The sequence below is a fragment of the Macrobrachium rosenbergii genome, chromosome 28 (genome assembly GCF_040412425.1).
Source record: "Macrobrachium rosenbergii isolate ZJJX-2024 chromosome 28, ASM4041242v1, whole genome shotgun sequence".
Taxonomy (NCBI): domain Eukaryota; kingdom Metazoa; phylum Arthropoda; class Malacostraca; order Decapoda; family Palaemonidae; genus Macrobrachium; species Macrobrachium rosenbergii.
The window spans coordinates 27,462,669-27,480,616 of NC_089768.1; the positions used below are offsets into that span (position 1 = coordinate 27,462,669).

The 17,948-nt window shown below is 36.5% G+C and overlaps 1 protein-coding gene across 1 annotated transcript in view; it reads right to left on the reverse strand.

Annotated features, from left to right (window-relative positions):
* Positions 1–8,473: 8,473 nt before the first annotated feature.
* Positions 8,474–17,948, reverse strand: part of LOC136854154 (delta-sarcoglycan-like) — a 28,021-nt gene continuing 18,546 nt past the window's right edge. Inside the window, exons 7-9 of the mRNA XM_067130401.1 lie at positions 11,181–11,425; positions 9,765–9,901; positions 8,474–8,996 (exon numbers count right to left, since the gene is read on the reverse strand). Coding sequence (XP_066986502.1) covers positions 8,916–8,996; positions 9,765–9,901; positions 11,181–11,425 — 463 coding nt within the window. The 3' untranslated portion in view covers positions 8,474–8,915. The remainder of the gene's footprint in view (positions 8,997–9,764; positions 9,902–11,180; positions 11,426–17,948) is intronic.

A 17,948-nucleotide genomic window follows, 5' to 3' on the forward strand; every position in this document is an offset into this window, starting at 1 on the left:
AACATCAGCCCATTTTCTTGTCCCACAACTTTGCACCTTCACCTGCTGTTATGTGTCTGGCTTCACACATCAGTCCATCCATAAACATATTAAACAGCATTAGTGTCATAACACGCTTTTGTCTCAGCCTTATTTATATACCTAACCAGTAACTCTCACACCTGCAAATTTTGACTAATACCTCACTGCAACATGAAATCTTGTTATTACTGTTGGCAACTTAACTTCTAGCAACTTACGTTCTTTACCATATATCCTTAACACCCTCCTTATCAGTTCTGTAAAAAAATTTTTAGGTCCGTATATGCCACATACAGGTTTTTTCCCCTTTCAACTCTCATATTTGGATAGAGCCTGATTAGGCAAATTCTGAATAACTGGGCGCATGGAGAGCAACAAACATTGGAACACGCTGAAATGCTGGGAATGATTTTCCTAAATAATATCTACATAACGCCATCAGTGCGTACGACAACAGGACATTTGTCCTCGTTTAGCTTGGATTTTTCCCCAGTGGATTGGAATGAAACGCAAAATTGAAGTCTTCCAACATAACGGAAGTCATCATTCACAAAGACCTGTCATCCTTACGAATAATATTTGAAATGTATTAAGACCTTTCTTTGGAAGAGGTCCTTAGCAATAACACTGCCAGGTAAAAGAAAAAGGAAGAGTGAATCTTGAAATTGTAGGATTTTCATAATTTTCACAGTAGTTAAGATAATTAAGATGGAATATGGAATCCATGTTCTTTTTTACCTTTTTAAAGAGGTAGCAAGAGCAACTGGTAAATTGTAAATAGATAACTTGGTTATTTGTTTACAAGGTGTCGAAGAACAGAAATTTAGAATCATAATGGTCAAGATTAAATGTATTCCTTTATACTCAATGGTGAAAGTTTATTACATCTGAGAAGAGAATATGAAAATGAACTCTGAGGTTTTTACCCAAGATTTAAACATTTTTGTTGGAGAATCATTTTTTCTCCATGATTAAGAAAAGCTGCGTACGGATTTCGACCTTAATATTGAAAATCATATCTTCAGAAACAAGCCGTTACAGCTAGGTGATTAAGTATACAATTAGATAACAAGATACAATTTCCTTCGCCAAAAAATTTCTAAAGCGTCAAAGTTTTCCCTTCTGCCAAGCATGACGAAGACCCCCAATACGCGTAGCTGCAACCTATTTCCCTTCATTCAAGAATCAGCGACGACCGCATCATCGGAGCAAGCCAACAACTTCAGGTGATGATACACATTGCCCACCTGTTCGACATGTCACCTGAACCTCATCTTCCCTCGCCCTCCACCTCTCCCCCCCCTCCTCACCCCTCCCCCCCTTACCCACATCAACCTGTTGATCGTTCCAGACCTTCCTTAGTCATTGTCCCACCTGATGACACCAGGGGGAGCCAACGACCAGACCGTCCCCCTATCCCGGTCCTCAAACCCCCTCTGCTGGTAACCTGCATAGTGCTCTTGCAGCCATTTCACTCCATGGCTTCAGACGCCTATATTCGCTCAGATTGTCAGACTTCTCCTTTCCCTTTTACCCTATTTTGTTCAGTTAGGTGTTTTGATCTAATAGATTTTCTGTTTTATACTTTATTCGTTTTTATTTAATCACTCATGGCTTTAGTTATTGTATGGTTTTATACGTTTCATGTCTTTTATTTTTAGAAGGTATATTTGTGAATAACAAAAAAAGAATGACAGTACATCGACAGAACCATTCGCACACACAAATATATGTATGTATGTGTATATATATATATATATATATATATATATATATATATATATATATATATATATATATATATATATATATATATATATTTATATATGGGTGTGTGTGTGGTTCTTTCGTTATTACTGTCACAACTTATATATACAGTGTACCTCTAAGGCATGTCTGCTAGGGAAATTAATAATAGGTAAAAGCGTTCAGTGGACTCACGAAACAATTACGAATTTAACTCGATAGCCTGTCAACAAGGAACATCCTCCCATTCAGTACAGAAAATGTCACAGAGGAACTCCCAGAACCAAAGCTTCTTGCCATTTCCTCCTATTAGCGATAAGTGCCAGGTAAAGAGAAATGGTGCAACTTGACAGCTATAACAAGTAACGGAAGCAAATAATTCTTTCATAACTATCCAGCAGGTTATATAACATAATGATTACGAGAGGTTTTTCAAAAACTGGGCTTAGTAAAGCATTAACCCCCTGATCCTCTAATTTCGGACCTAAAACTTTATGAAGATAATTAAATTTAAGGAACAACTCTAACACGTCTTGACAAAGCAGGCTGACGACTATATCATAAAAACTTGGACACACATAAACACGGAAAACTCAAAAGACCGTAACCTGAGGAGTAAGCCAGCACGAAAGAGAATACCCTTACGTGAAAAGCCAAATATATAGACGCCAAGAGAGATGCATTCTGAACATACTGTTGATAAAAATACAGACTGAACAAATCAACATATAAACAAATGCGATGTATAAATACTGACAATTGGGGATCCGTCAGAAAATGTAGCCATATGGACACTTGCCTTAGAAATAAACTTTATACACACACATTTATATATATATATATATATATATATATATATATATATATATATATATATATATATATATATATATATATATATATATATATATATATATATATACATACACATATATATCTCTATAGTGTGTGTTTGTAGGTTTTGCCTTTAAAACGGGTTACTCCAGAAGCTTTAGCCTTCCTGTTTTCAGCAAGTATTTAGGGATAATGCTGCTACCCTCATGCCCTTTCCAAACTGGCAGTTACCCACCACACTCGACTTATTACCAGCTAAAAATTCACTGCCTAGGTTCAGTGGGCTTATCATCAAACGGCCTGAATTTATATTCGGGATTAAATTTTTGATTCGTCGGTGAGGCAAGGCAAAGCATGGCTGGCACCACTTAAACACGTGTGTAGTGTGTGTGTTATCTGAAAGGTAAGCTTGTAATCGTGTATGTATGCATCTGTGTATAACGTGCATTTAAAATTGAAGTCGGAAATTTATTTCAGAATTCGTAGGTGAATGTATCTAGCATTGAACCTAGGCATCCCCTTTGAAATTCCTAGTAACCATCATATAAATGTTTAACCATTAAAGGTGTATGTAGGAGTATGATTGGACTGTCAGATCCAAGTGCCCAGTCTTCTTCAACGCCAGCATTGACGACAAATGACCGCAGTAAATGTGGTTCTCTCTCTCTCTCTCCTCTGACGATCTTGTGTGCAGGGGAATTGATTAAGAATCTGTTTCATGTTTCAGCGGCTGTTCTCCTTCTGCTGCCAGGGTTTTGAAAATTTCAACTTGCTTCTGTTTTCCCTGTCGTTTCCTTGCTTGTGAAGCTCCGCCCATTCTCCTGTCCTTTTTTTTTTCTTGTTTTTCGGGCCTTGAGCCAGAAGGGGACTGTAGGTTGGCCTTACCATTAGCATTGTACCTAAATTAATAAAAAGATAAAAACGTAATGCAGCGGCAACATGCCACAGTCTTAATGATTAGATTATTACCTAGGTACTGGGGTATGTAAGACTATCTAATATATTAGATCTTGAAAGATTTGATCATTTGAAAATTGATTATCATAAGTGCTGAAAGATGATTGTCAGTATAAAAGCCCAGTCATTTTAGGTGAACAAAAGGTTAAACATCAAACTGATTGTAAAAGAAATAAAGTGAGGTTTTTTAGATTTGGAATAATATCTCCAACAGCATATCAGAAGTGTAGAAAAATCTAAGCTTGGGAAGGCCGCCATATTGGCCACCATCTTGGAATTACTCTCGAAATGCTCCGATTAACTTCAAATATATATCAAATAGAAAGTTTTTTTTTTTAACCAGGAACGTTATTTTAAGCCATTCAAACACATTTTTACCATTGACAAAGCCAGAGAAGCTGGCGATCTAATCCTCCAGTCCATGCATGGTCAGAACATTTGGAACTATTCATTCAAAGGAAATTTACAGGGTGTTACAATGGGATCGAAGATTATCAAAGCAGGTCAAGATTTCGTCAATATTCAACCAGCACCACCAGTTCTGCTCGATATCATAAGATGTAAATGCAAGACAGATTGTAGTACTTCAAGGTGCTCGTGCAGAAAACATGATTGGAATGTTCATCAGCTTGCAGTGAATGTTACGGTATACTCTGCAGTAACTCCAGTGTAGAGGTATACGACGATGGTGTTTCTGATGGAGAGTGATGTATGTTGGAAATGACAGTAGTGTTTTAATTGTGTTTGTGGTTTTTTCAAAGAGTGTACAGTAATTTAAACGATTTTGTACAAGTTTAACAAAGTTTTTTCAAACACTTATACCGTATCATTATAATGTTCATAACTTAACTACCTCTATTATTGACATTTTGTAATAAATAAAACATGATTGAAACAAATTTAGATAAAGTCTTTATATGATTCCTTGTTAAAAAACATTCTATTTGATATATGTATATATACACACACACACACACATATATATATATATATATATATATATATATATATATGTGTGTGTGTGTGTGTGTGTGTGTGTGTGTTTATTTATTATATATTATTTATTTATTTATTTATATATATATATATATATATATATGCATTTTATAGATTTCAAGAGTAAATCCAAGATGGCGCCCAACATGGCGGGTTTCCCATATTTAGATTTTTCTAGACTTTTGATATGTTGTTGGGAATATTACAAGTCTGAAATACCTTATTTTATTTCTCTTACAATTATTTTGATGTTTCCAACTAAAATGACTAGTCTATAAAAGGTTTTAAGTTCTAGGGGGAATTGGATACACTGTCTCTTGTCTTATCACCTCGTCACAGCAAACATTAGAAGAGATTTATTATGTTTTGCAGGAAGGATGAGACAAAGGCAGTTGTCATACTTTGAGTGATGATGCCATCTTGGTATCATTAAAGAGATAATCGATAGTGTGAGATGCTGGCTGTCGAGAGAAGAAAGATGATTTGAGGATATTTGATGAATATTCGTATGCGCTTTGATAGAATTCCCCGGTGATATAGTAATTGGTCCCTCTGGTTATGGGAAGTAATTTTTTCTTATTGCATAAAATGAAATAGAACCAGCGTTCTTGAGAACACTATTTGACTTAACGAAAAATTCTTAGTAAACTGCTGTGAAATTGCTATTTCTTAAACCCCTAGAATTTTTTTGTTGCTAAATTTATTAGTCTTATTTTTTTACCTTTTACATACTGTACAGTAAGTGCTGGAATATTGTAAAAGGCGATAAAGGTTTGCTGAAATACTCATACATTCCAGTGGAAAAAATAAAAAGAAAAATTTATTTAAGAACGAGGGAGAAGCTATTGTATTTTTCTCATATTATACTGATAAACTTTTTTTGTTTCTTTGCGAATACCAGCACTTGGTTTGCTTAGAAAGATGGTCAGGTGCAGATGGGTGTTGTTGTTTTCCTTCTGTTAGAAAAAAATACAGCCTAGAACTGTCTGCCTGATCGTCCTTTCTCTTAAGAAAAAAGTAAGTATGGAGAGCTTTGAAGAACTCAAGGATCTCTAGGCGCTGGGAGCGATTCAGTTAAACAAAACATTACTATTTTATAATCATTAGTTCACGTCAATGCTGCCAGTATTTTTTACTGGTGGTAATTTCTCCTTTTTTTGTTAAATCTACTTTGACACGAGCGTCAAGAAGCTGGTAGAAGGTCTTCCTTGTTCAGGAAGTCTGACATCACGTTGATCACTTTACACTTTTCTTCTCATTACTTAATGTTAGGATGTCATTATTTGATGGGCGGAAGTAAATGTATATAAAACAGTGGCTTACCACTAAGGTTTCTCTTGTCACTATGATGTGGGGAGTCAGCCTCCCCTTTTGCGACAAGGTTGCTTAATGTCACAGCTGTCTGTTGGAAACTTGCTTACAAGGGACTGTCAAAGGGTTAATTTGGTTTAATTAACTGCCACGGACCTGGAGATGTCGGAAGAGCGACAGGAAATGCCACCGTTGCGGTGTTGCGTATACTTCGTCAGAGATCTGTAGCTCGTCTTTGAATTATCGCCAAAACATAATACTTAAACCTAAAGAATGTCTATTCAGTACGTCACTCCGGTATATTCTGTATGTCACTTTGGTATGCCAAGTACAGTACAATGAGGTTTTTTGTATAGTGAGTAAAGGTAATAAATCTTCAGCGAATCGCTTCAAGTGTCTCGCTGTCTATGTAGTTTAGGAATGTTTCGTAATCTTATGGTTGTCTGCGTTGGTGTTTTAGAGTTTTGAGTTCGTTGTCCTTTTGTTTGTTGAGTTGATTGTTTTTGTTTTTGTTTTATTATGGCAGCGATGTTTGCATGTTCGGTGTCATTAAATGTACTGTGCAGGTGCAATTTTTCTCGATTTCATTTATTGTAGATAAAACTTTGCAAGTTTATGGTGAATTCAAGTTAAGCTGAATTTATTTTCAGTCATGAAGCCTCTCTGACTTGTTTTTCCATTTGAATGCATGTACAAAGGACTCTGTATTAACTTCTTAAATAGCACTTTGCATGAGATAAAACGTTCAAAATTTATTCTCCAGTTTATTTATCTTGAGTAGATTTTTCAGTGTAGATAGGATCCGCTCATTTTTCTGTTTATGGATGAGTCGAAAATTAGTCAAATTTTAATATAAATTCTTGTGCTTTTCTTTCCTACTCTAATTCTTTAATACGGTTACCTTATATATATATATATATATATATATATATATATATATATATATATATATATATATATATATATATATATGTGTGTGTGTGTGTGTGTGTGTGTGTGTGTATATGTGTGTGTGTGTGTGTGCATATGGATGTTCCCGATGCGACATTCATTGCGATGTAAGGTAAAAAATATTCACGTCTACCCTATTTGCAATTTGTGAGTATCCCAGGTTATTAATCTAATTCCGTCCATCCCCCCACCGGTTCGTGTCTGAGGCCTACCTTGTCATCACAGCCTCAACGTAGTGGGAGGAATTTTAATCAAACTCTATGCAAAGTTCGTGCCCACATATGCATGAAAGAAGTTTGTCCGCCTAACTACATCTTCCATGTTTCGGTGCGTCTATGACGTTTACCGTGAGTGTCATCGTAACTTCACATGGCCAGGGTAGACCGTTGTGCAATGGTGTGTATATATATATAGAGGTAGGTTTTTGGTCTACGTCAGTGCGTCTCTCACTCTTATAGGTTAAAGGCATTACAGTCACGTCAGGTACAAAGACAGATTGTCACACTCAGACTTGTCTGTATGCACAGTCAACATGTTCATCATTACCCTCGTTTTGCAAACGAGGTGAAATCGTGGCTCGAAGCTCCGTAGGTTGTTTTTTTTACACGGCTAGTGATCTCGTTGTTTTTTTCTAAACAATGTAATCATAATATTAATCCCGTTTTTTTCAGTTTTTCTTCGCCATTTTTGTTGGGGTGCTCTGCACACATTCAAAGCATTGTAATACTCGATTTAAATTCAAGTACTCTTTGATAATGAATATTAAAAATGTTTGTATAAACTAAGCTATCAAATCACTAGTTGAACTTTGTCGAGATGCATATGTTTAAGTGGTGTTAGTGAACGTTATTTTATCGTGAGATAAGAATGTTATTTCATCTTATAAATACTCGTGAGTGTTTTTAAGTGCTTTGACGACCAGAACAAAAAACTATCACATAACCGTTATCTAATGACTACTACCTTTGAGGGTCCGACGACAACTTCCTTATCTTTAGAGCATGTTAAGAAATGATTAAAGCGCCATATAATATTCTTTTACTTCTGTCTGGGACATTTATCTATAGCTTCTTGACAACTAAGGTCTAATTCTCTGCATATCTCGAAGTCTTGGCAGCTTTCTATAATATTTGTGTGTATGTGTCTCGGTTTTCGACAGCGTCTGTTCTTCTGTCATATTATTGCTTCTGCGTACTGCCGCGATATTCATGAGCATACAGTTTCCTCATATGTTAAAAAGTAATTTTCTTGAATTGTTTTTCTCCTTTTCCCCATTGGTACATTATTTTTAAAGACAGAGATTGTAAAAAGACAATGATGGAAACCTGGACATATTACCTCCCAGGTAATATTTATCAGTAGCTTGCATCTTGCAGCATCACAGCCTTTTTGAATGGCTCAGCCAGTCATTTTGTCTCCTACCCGTCTTCCCGATTCTTTTTGTTACATGTTCTTTAAGTTTTGTTATTCTCTTTTTTTTAGAAGTCTAGCATTTTTACGCCTATTAATAACAAAGGTTCGTAATCACCAGAGAACTTTATTAACGTGACACCGTTTGCCAATTCATTACCAAAGCGCGATATAGCTTTTAAGTTTTATCTGTTTTACCTTCATTCTCAGTTGAAATAAAAATGGCAAGAGGAGTGACACAGCAGAAGAGTTTTTTCTTTTTTATTTTTTGTCCTACGTAGAAGAATAGTATAAATTTTGTTTAGCAAGGCACCAGTTGAAGTGTCTTTCATTTTTAAAAGCATAGGAATGCACTTAACTAAAACTAAAATCTGCACATATGCCATTTACATTCACTTTTCTACTTAAATACCAAGGAAGAGAAAATAATGGGAAAGGATAGTCTCGCCAGCTAAGCGTAAAAGAGTAAGTCTTATTCCATTCGGATTGTAAAAGATATCCTTGTTTTAATGCACATACATACATACATATATGTATATATGTATATGTGTGTGTCTGTGTGTGTGTTCTGTTCTGAGACAAAAAGCGAGAGGCAGCGATCACTTCTTGAATAAAACAATTTAAATTCAGCTCTTCTTTCCCATTCTGAAGTTTCTGGGGCTTTCATCCGTGAAGACATTTACACGGCCCTACCGACATACAACATCATCTGGTACGCAGGCATGAGCAGCCTCAACTGCGAACAGTTTTCCACTTGGGCATACACATACCTGTTAGGGGTAGATGGAAAAAATTTATGGAATTAATAAATAAGTGAGAAGGTCTGGTGAATTCAAACAATTTACTTCGTCTTGGCTGTCAGTCAGGTATCGATTTGTTATTGTCCGTCCGTTTGCCTATGTTTGGGGAGCGCATCTATTTTTCCCTATGCTTTGGATTACGAACTATTCGCGTTTCATGATGTAATGTCAGATAGCATTTAATTCTGCACACGATTTTTGTGTATTTCAAAGATTCGAAAAATCAGTTCTTTTATTGAGTAGGAAATGTCAAATATCGGAGATTAATTGTGTAAGGTTCGTGTAGTTTTAGCTACTAACGACCGCAAAATCGAATTGGCCATGAAATTGTGTTTCTGTATGAAACGGTTTCAGAACAAGTTATCCACCAGTCCCTGGTAAAGGTTGCATTAAAGTTTTTTTATACAGTATTCTTAATTTCGCAAACCCTTCTGGAGTCTGTGCAGAGAAAGTTTACGCTTTTACATATAATTTTTCCAGAAATGTAAGACTGCCAACCTCAGTGTAAATTTGACGAGCATAATTGATAGAAGGAAAATCACTCCATAAAGAGTTGAAGTTTTGGTAATTGCCAAAGACCTCCACACTCAAGACAAGAGAATGTGAGAGTAAAAAATGATAAATAGGATTTAAATGACCTGTTTACCTAACAGTTTGATTTGGCTAATTCTGGTTTGTGATGGAGTCTTTTTATATAGGTTTGTAATAATGACATGCAAAGTAAACTGTTCCACTTGCCTCATACACTTTCACCTCCTCCGGGGCAGGACTTCCATCATCATCTGCCGGCGTGGGCATAGGTGTCGTCGTGGGCTTGGCTGGTGTCGCCCTAAAGGGAGGTGGTCCCATAGTTGGTGGCTTGGGGATCTGAGTGTCTGTCAGAGTACAAAGAAATAGTAACTGATCAGACTTTTACCAAAGATGAAAACCAAAATCGACGAGAGTTCTAGTTTTTTAAGGCTGTATAAAATTTAGGTCTCACACCCCCACCTCCATCTTCACCACCGCATGCACACAGTGAAGGAGAAAGACCTGAAGGATATGAATGAAAGGAAAACACGCGTGGATTGCCATTTCGATTTGTGCAATCTTGATGATGCATAATTTGCTAAATTATTTTTGTCTTCTTTTCAAAAGGCATGAGATTTCCAAAGATAGAGGAATTTTAGTTTTACTTAAACAGAGACAACCTGTTCAGTGCTTTTTTTTTTTTTCGAAAACCTTGAGTTCTCCATCCCTTTCCCAGACCTTATAACTTCCCCAGCTTCTTGGGGAAGCTGGAGGAGGGCCACTCAATTAAACTTGGGTATCCCACTTAAACCCGCGAAGGGATCCTTTCTGTAGAACAGTGGCCTTCAGGAGGCCACTGTTCCACACAATGGGTGTCCTCCCGGGCTTGGTTGGGAAACCGAGGGAGTAAAGTCTGACTAATGGGCCCCCTTCCGGAGCTTCCTCAAGAAGCCAGGGGGAACCTGAGGAGTTTGGAATGCAATAACGTACTTCAGCGTCACTGAAAATTGAAGTATTTGATAACACCTACTGAATAGTGAAACGGTTCCAGTGCCAGTTCGCCAGACCAGTCTTACATAAATGAAATCAAATAAAAAATTCATCTTCAAGAAAATTTACGGTACATTTTTGGATGACTGATATTATTTAGTTAAAGGTATCATAGACTAGGTCCGAATCTGTTGACTAGAATTAGATTTTGGGAGGTAATTCATTAAATTGATTATTTTACCTAATTTTTTCGGCTGACGAGTTGTGATGGTAAGTTTTGCGTTCGGTTCCAATGTTGTTATGGGTCGAAAACGAAGAGATAATTTCATTTTGTAAAAAGTAATGATTAAAACTTTTTGAAAAGGGGAAAGAAATTAAAAAATAAATCTGTACCTATTCATAATTCAGTAAGCGCTGAGGAAGCAACACTATTTGCAAAGCTCAGATAAAACTGAAAGGTGCTTAAAGTACTCGAATAATTTTGCACTCATGCCTTTAAATAATTATTTGTGAAAGCCATCAAGCCCTTTTTATGAGTACAAACAGGCGTCTGTGTAGGTGTATTTTGTAATTCAAGCCTTGCAGCTGAATATTTGCATACTGGAAGCTGGACAGGTGTAGGGTGTCCTCCAAGACCTGCAGCTAATGACATACCTAGTGGAACCTGTGTAGGTGTAATTTCTTCTTCCTCTCCGGTGCCAAACATCGCTCGGAACTCCTCCTCTCCCTCGACGTGTAGATTGATCATGCCTATTTCTCGGCTGTCAAATCTGATGGCTCCTTCCTTGGACCTAAGGGTGGCATCGCCCGTGGAAATGGAGCTGATGTCTCCGTGACGGGCCTCCATTCGCAGCTCTTCGTTGCACCGGAATTTTATGTCACGTGTTTCGCTGTCCAGCCTGTTTTGGTATGAAAAAATTACAAGAAAATTGTCAGTTTCCACTTCCTTTTTGGGAATCTACCTGATATGAATCTTGATTATCTCAATGGCATTAAAAACATCACGACTTAGGGTTAGTTACTGCAAAATACTAGGGTCCAAAATTCAGGAAGCAATTGTTTTATGACATCGTGTCTATCAAAAACTTTTCGTAGTCAATATAATTGAAGTCTAGTGGTCGTTAGCAGCGTTTGAATTGGTAAATGAAGTTTAGGCCAAATGCCAAGTGCTAGGACGTTTGAGGTCATTCAGCGCTGAAAAGGAAATTGAGAGTAAAGGAGGTTTTGAAGGTGTAATAAGAGGAAAACCTCGCAGTTGCACTATGCAGCAGTTATTAGGAGAGGGTGGAAAGTAAGATTTGAAGAAAGACAATATGACCGGAGGCACAGCAAACTCAATGTAAGGGGTTGCAGCTAGGGGTAGAAGGTACGCTGCAAAGAACTTGAAGTAATGCCTGCAGTGCACCGCGTGAGTTGCACTGACGTCACTACTCCCCTACGAAGTCCTTAGCAGCGTGTATATAGATTTAAGATTTAATAATCTGTTCCTACAGTCATCCGGTATAGATAGCGTCATGTCTCTGATACTTTGTGGAATGTATTTCACCCCTAATGTCCAATATTGATATCTGTGTTCTCACTGTGTCAGTCCTCAAATGTTTCACGATGCAGTCGACTTCCGATGCGACATATAGACAGGTAGGTAGGGAGTAAAATTATGGAAATATACTTAAGGTAAATAGCTGTATGCACCCACACACACACACACACACATATACATATATATATATATATATATATATATATATATATATATATATATATATATATATATGTGTATATATTATATATATATACATATATGTATGTAATAGTAATGTGTAATATATATATATATATATATATATATATATATATATATATATATATATAGATAAAATAGATATATTTATATAATATATATATATATATATATATATATATATATATATATATATATATATATTGAGATGTGTTTGCTTACAAGTAAACACTTTAAGTAGGTCACACCACTGGGAGAGACGAAATAAAAGTTGAGTAAAGAAATGAGAAAATGTTGTCTTGCAGTTGGCCTCGATATATTGAGTTGCACAGTGGATAAAATATAAGCTTGGTAATATTCTCAGGTAATTTTATGACGATTTACGTTTACTGAGAGAGAGGAGAAATGCAACGACATTTTCTTTTTTTTTTTTCTTAGCGTTGCAGAATCGTGAATTTCCGTAAATATGAGGTTTTATTTGAGCATTATTCTTGTAAAGGTCAAATAGGCCAGGAAGAATGTCATCATAGAAAAGAACGTTCTGTTTTTTCCATTTAGTGGCAGTATATCTAAAGCACTGAAGCTTAAGCAATAACCTACCTGTGATACAGGGTGTCTATTTTTGTATGTTTTCTGATGAAGAAACCTTTTTAGAAATAAAGCAGTGGATTAAGTTACGAACATTTTCAAGAGGCAAAAGATTAAATGTTAATGTATTTTCCTGATATCAGTTTCAGTTTCTTTTATCTTTATGATTTTTGGATCCATTTATTATTTTGTTTTTCTTTTTAACAGAAGCACAAACAGGAAGTCGAGCGTTTAATTCCTGACGACGGAAAATCCATTTTGTCATGTATGGTTTACGTCTGTCATTATTAAATATGTCTCGTTTCCTATTTTCCTTCTTTAAACTCCTTTTGCAAGATTTTTTATTTTCTCTTCGTATATCTCCTGAGCTAAAGATATGAAAGTGATGTATCGTACACGCATTGTTGACTCTCTCTCTCTCTCTCTCTCTCTCTCTCTCTCTCTCTCTCTCTCTCTCTCTCTCTCTCTCTGGTAGTTATTTGAAGTACACATGAAATTATTTCGGAAATGCTCAAATGTTCCACAACAACTCGAAGACATTTCAAGGAAGGGGAAAGGGTGAGAGAGAGAGAGAGAGAGAGAGAGAGAGAGAGAGAGAGAGAGAGAGAGAGAGAGAGAGATAGTTGGCTCGACTTTTTTGGGAGTCCACTAGGGGAGCAGAGAATGGGATTTGGACTTCAAGTTCGGAACTATTACGGAAAAGGATTGTGGTCTTAAGGGACGGCATATCGGGGTCGTTAAGGTAATGTAGCCGTCCAATTCATAATCTTCTCTCTCTCTCTCTCTCTCTCTCTCTCTCTCTCTCTGGAGCTATACTTCTGTTATGAATACAATGTATAAAGTATATTTTCTTACTTATCCCTGATAAAAAAAAGGAGGTATTTTTTGAAAAATGCGGCGAAACTGGTGCTTGTTTTTCTTCTTTTAACGATCCCTTTCATGTGACGGGCAAAAATGTTCATGAAAGAGGCCTGAATTTTAAGCGCTTCCTCGGAAAAAGGCAAGCCGTTTTGATGATGGCAGAATATAGAATAGGGCCCTAAAAAGGCAGAATATAGAATAGGGCGAAAAAAACTTAATTCACGCGATATGCAGATTTTGCGTACTTTCGTGTGTATAGGAAAATGAAGAGAAAAATGCCACGCCCTCATGTTCAAATGAACTTTGATTTTGTAAGACGTGTGAAAGGGAATATTAGTAATTCTTTAATATCTAAGGCACAGAACCACAGAGTATTGTATGTGTATATCCAACAAAAGACGATATCAGGTTTTTGAACGAAAGTGTTCCTTATTTCGATCTAACTACAATGATTACCAACAACGCTTGCTTCCTGAATTATCATAGATATGTACTGTAATTAAAAATACTAGTGTATGTTCATATTGAGATATGCCTTTGAGAAATAGTAAGCATGCATACTTAGTGCATCGTAGAATATATGTAGCAGAGAGTATTATTTTTTGGTTAACTCAATTTCGGGAAAATTGGAAGAAGCGTAAACTCATTGTTGATAGATGCATGCTTCCAACCTTGTTCCCCTGATTCTAAATCCGGCATTTCTATGCTGGTTTGTAAACAGTTTTCTCTTTTATATTGTAATGTATAATCCTTCATTGTTATTCCCAGTAGGGGGACAGTGCCGTCGGTACACCACATGCTGTGCACTGTAAGCATTACTTGAGGTTCTTTGCAGGGTTCCTTCGGCCACTAGATGCACCTTTGATTAAAACCTCCTTTCTCTCAATTTCCTTTTCAGCGCTGAATGACCTCACAGGTCCCAGCGTTTGGCCCAACCTTTATATTTCAATTCCAGTTCACTGTTAATTGTTACAACTTAGTAACTGTGTATTCAGATTTCTCTTTCCCTAATAAAAAAAAAAGGAAATTAATGGCACGAGGATCGGTCTGCTAAATACTGATTTAGGGTATGACCTTCTTTTGGGATTAAAACGAATTTTCTTTTACTGTTTAACAGTAGGATCCAGGTAAGGCCCACTTCGAGGAGCAGTTTTCAGTTGGGTAATAATTTCCAAGGCGAGCTAAATTCGGTTTAAATTGGTAGCATTTTCTGTTTAGGAGGAAGCTAGCTGTCTTGTTATTGTTATGTTTTGTTTTAAATTGCATTAGGTCGTCTGTGCTGAAAAATGGGGCCTTTTTGGGAATGAAAAGCACCACAGAATTAGTCGTCCCATGTGTCGATCAAGTATATTTTTTAGAAACTTGTTTTCGTTGCTCCTTTACTGTTTTTCCTGTTCTGAACGATATCTGTTTGGTAAAATACTTCATTCTCATTTCAATTTGATGGTTGTAGTAAATTTTCCCCAAAACTAAACGTGTCCTTATTTCGTTATTCCGAACTTTAATCATCATTTCCAAGATATTAGGCGCCCGCACTCTCGCTTTCTGAATGCAATTTAGTTCGCTGTATGCTATAATATAGCTCTATCGTGACTTGAACGAAATATCCAAGCTTTTCCCTACATTCATGGTATTCTTTCTCACACCATGTTAGGAAAGCTTATGCGTGTGTGTAAAAAAAAAAAAAAAAAAAAAAATTTAGTTGGTGGACGTCGATCCTTTTATTTCATTGCAAAGTAACTTGTGTCAAGGGCCTTACTCTTGAGGGTAACACTGACATTTCTGGCCCTGTGCATTTAAGCTCTGCAATCTCATTTCCTTTTGCTCTCCCCTTTCTTCTCTCTTTCAAGGGATGCGTCTGTCTCATTCCTCTGGGATATATTCTGCTCGTATCGTCCCCTGTACATTTTTACTTTTTAATTTTTATTTTTCCCGGGGTGGGGTTCAAAATTAGAATTTTGTTCCGATTTCATTCGACCTGAAGGTATAAAAAAAAATTCTTTTCAGATAACAGGGCTTTCATCGAAAAGATTCCATTTCTGTGTAAAGTGAAGCGGCAGTGCTAATAAAAAAAAGTATGCCGTGCTCTTAGGGCGTTAATAATGGTGCTTGATTGTGGACTTGATTAAAATAGGAATTTCATTCGGATTTACAGTGAAATTATGTTGCTTTGGACTGAGCTAGTTAAGTATGGAGTTTCGTCAAATTTAAAATCCATATTTTCACATTTCGAGTTGGTAATCATATGGTTATCATGGATGATAATTGGGGAACTCTGAGCCTAAGCATTTTCTGTTTTATAGTAAATCTAAAGTAAAGCGCATATCATTTTATATATATATATATATATACATTGTTTTATCTACCACAAGTAACCGTTATCAGCTGTACTGTAATAACGACATAAATTTACAAGAAAACTTGATACATTGTTGACATGTATGTGACTCTTCAGATTAGGTAACAGAGATGCCTGGGACCAATATATGAGACTATAGCTGTGAACTTGTCGTTCTTCATAAATAATGATGTTGCAAACATATCTTCCCACTGTGTAAGGAATACCAATTTTTTTAATTATGCTCGGATGGAGGAGGCTTAGCTTAATGTGAAGTTTCTGCCTCAGCAAACAAGCCACTGTGCGGCAGTTGGTACCGTCAGTAGTCTGTTCCATTCATCAAGGAAACACAGGTTTTTTTTTTTTTTAACAGACACAAATTCAACGAAAGCTTTTTTCGATTTACATTTGTGTTTTCCTTTGAGAGCCCTGTTATGAGATTTATAGCAACCGTGCAACAGTTGTTGTGCTGTTCTGCAAAATTTCAAGATGAGTTCTCAAGAAAACCGAAAATTTCACCTGCTTCGTGCCACAATCCTATGGTTGTTGATGGCCAACCCAAACTCTATACTTCCGTAAGAAGATTGCTGAAAGAGCTCTTTCAGAAATTAGGCCTCCCTAGGTGACCGTAGGACAGCGCCAGTCACAGGTATTGTATTCTTATTTGCTACGAGGTTTTAACTCGGTTGACATATGTTTACAGATTTTTCTTAATTTATTGTAGTACAATTGCAATTACTGCCGTGATTTTATTCCCAAAATATTAAGATTTTTAATATTTTAATTTTTTCGAATTATCCACTGATTTCTATTCTACTGATATTTCTTGCGCAACTGTCAAAAACCTTGATTACGAAGTTGTTCATTCGTTGTTTTTTATTTATTTTTTATAATTGGTAACTGTGTAAAGACGAAGTACTAGCAATTTCCTTGCCTCCCACCATTTCCAGCATGTCCTCCGGCTTATTGTACATCTAACCTGTGTGTGGGAGGGAGTGCTATTCAATACCAGACGTGAAATTCAAGTTAGGTCAAAGGTTGCTTTTGCCTAAATGTGGTCGGTTTTAAAGAAGTTGATTCACAGTTATGATTCAACTTGAGCTCTTTCTTCTCCGCCAGCGTTATTCTCTCTCTCTCTCTCTCTCTCTCTCTCTCTCTCTCTCTCTCTCTCTCTCTCTCTCTCTCTCTCTCTCTCTCTTTTGGTTAATGATTATGAGAACATCATCAACTCCTGTAAAATTGGCTGGACATTTGCATTACAATAGCGAGGAATTGGTTAAGTCTCCTTTTCTCTAGTGAGAAAAAGTTTTTGTTTTTATTTTATTTTTGTTTTTGTTTCTTACGGAAGTAGGAAAGCAGCTACTTCAAAGGAAGCGAAAGGATTTCTTATCTTCTTGCAAGTCGAGGGTAAGCCCTGCAACTCTCACTGGGTAATGGGCAACAAAATTGTTCTCGGTTCGAGACCACTGAAGATGTCTTGTGTTTTTGTTGCCGTGGGAGATCGTCTGAAACCCCTTTGTGCAAAATGAATATTCTGCGTCCGTGATCATTATGGTTTTATGTAGTCTGCCCGCTTGGCAGCATTGGTCTAAGCGCTTGGAGTTGGAGGAAGTCTTGATAAGCTACAGTTGTTGTACCATTTTTTGTATCTCCTCTTGACATTTGAGCACATGATCATCTCATCAAAAGCTTTGTTTTTAGCGCACTACTGATAATCTTCAAATGGCATCTTGTGTATATAAAAAGTAATTTACATCGGTTGTATGCAGATTTACTCTTACCTATCTAGTGTTTATTGCTGCGTAGTTGTATAAAGGAAAGGTATTTGGATCAATTCTGAAATGTAAGATATTAGCGGATGGAGTTATTTCTTACTCAAAAGGATTTTGAACGC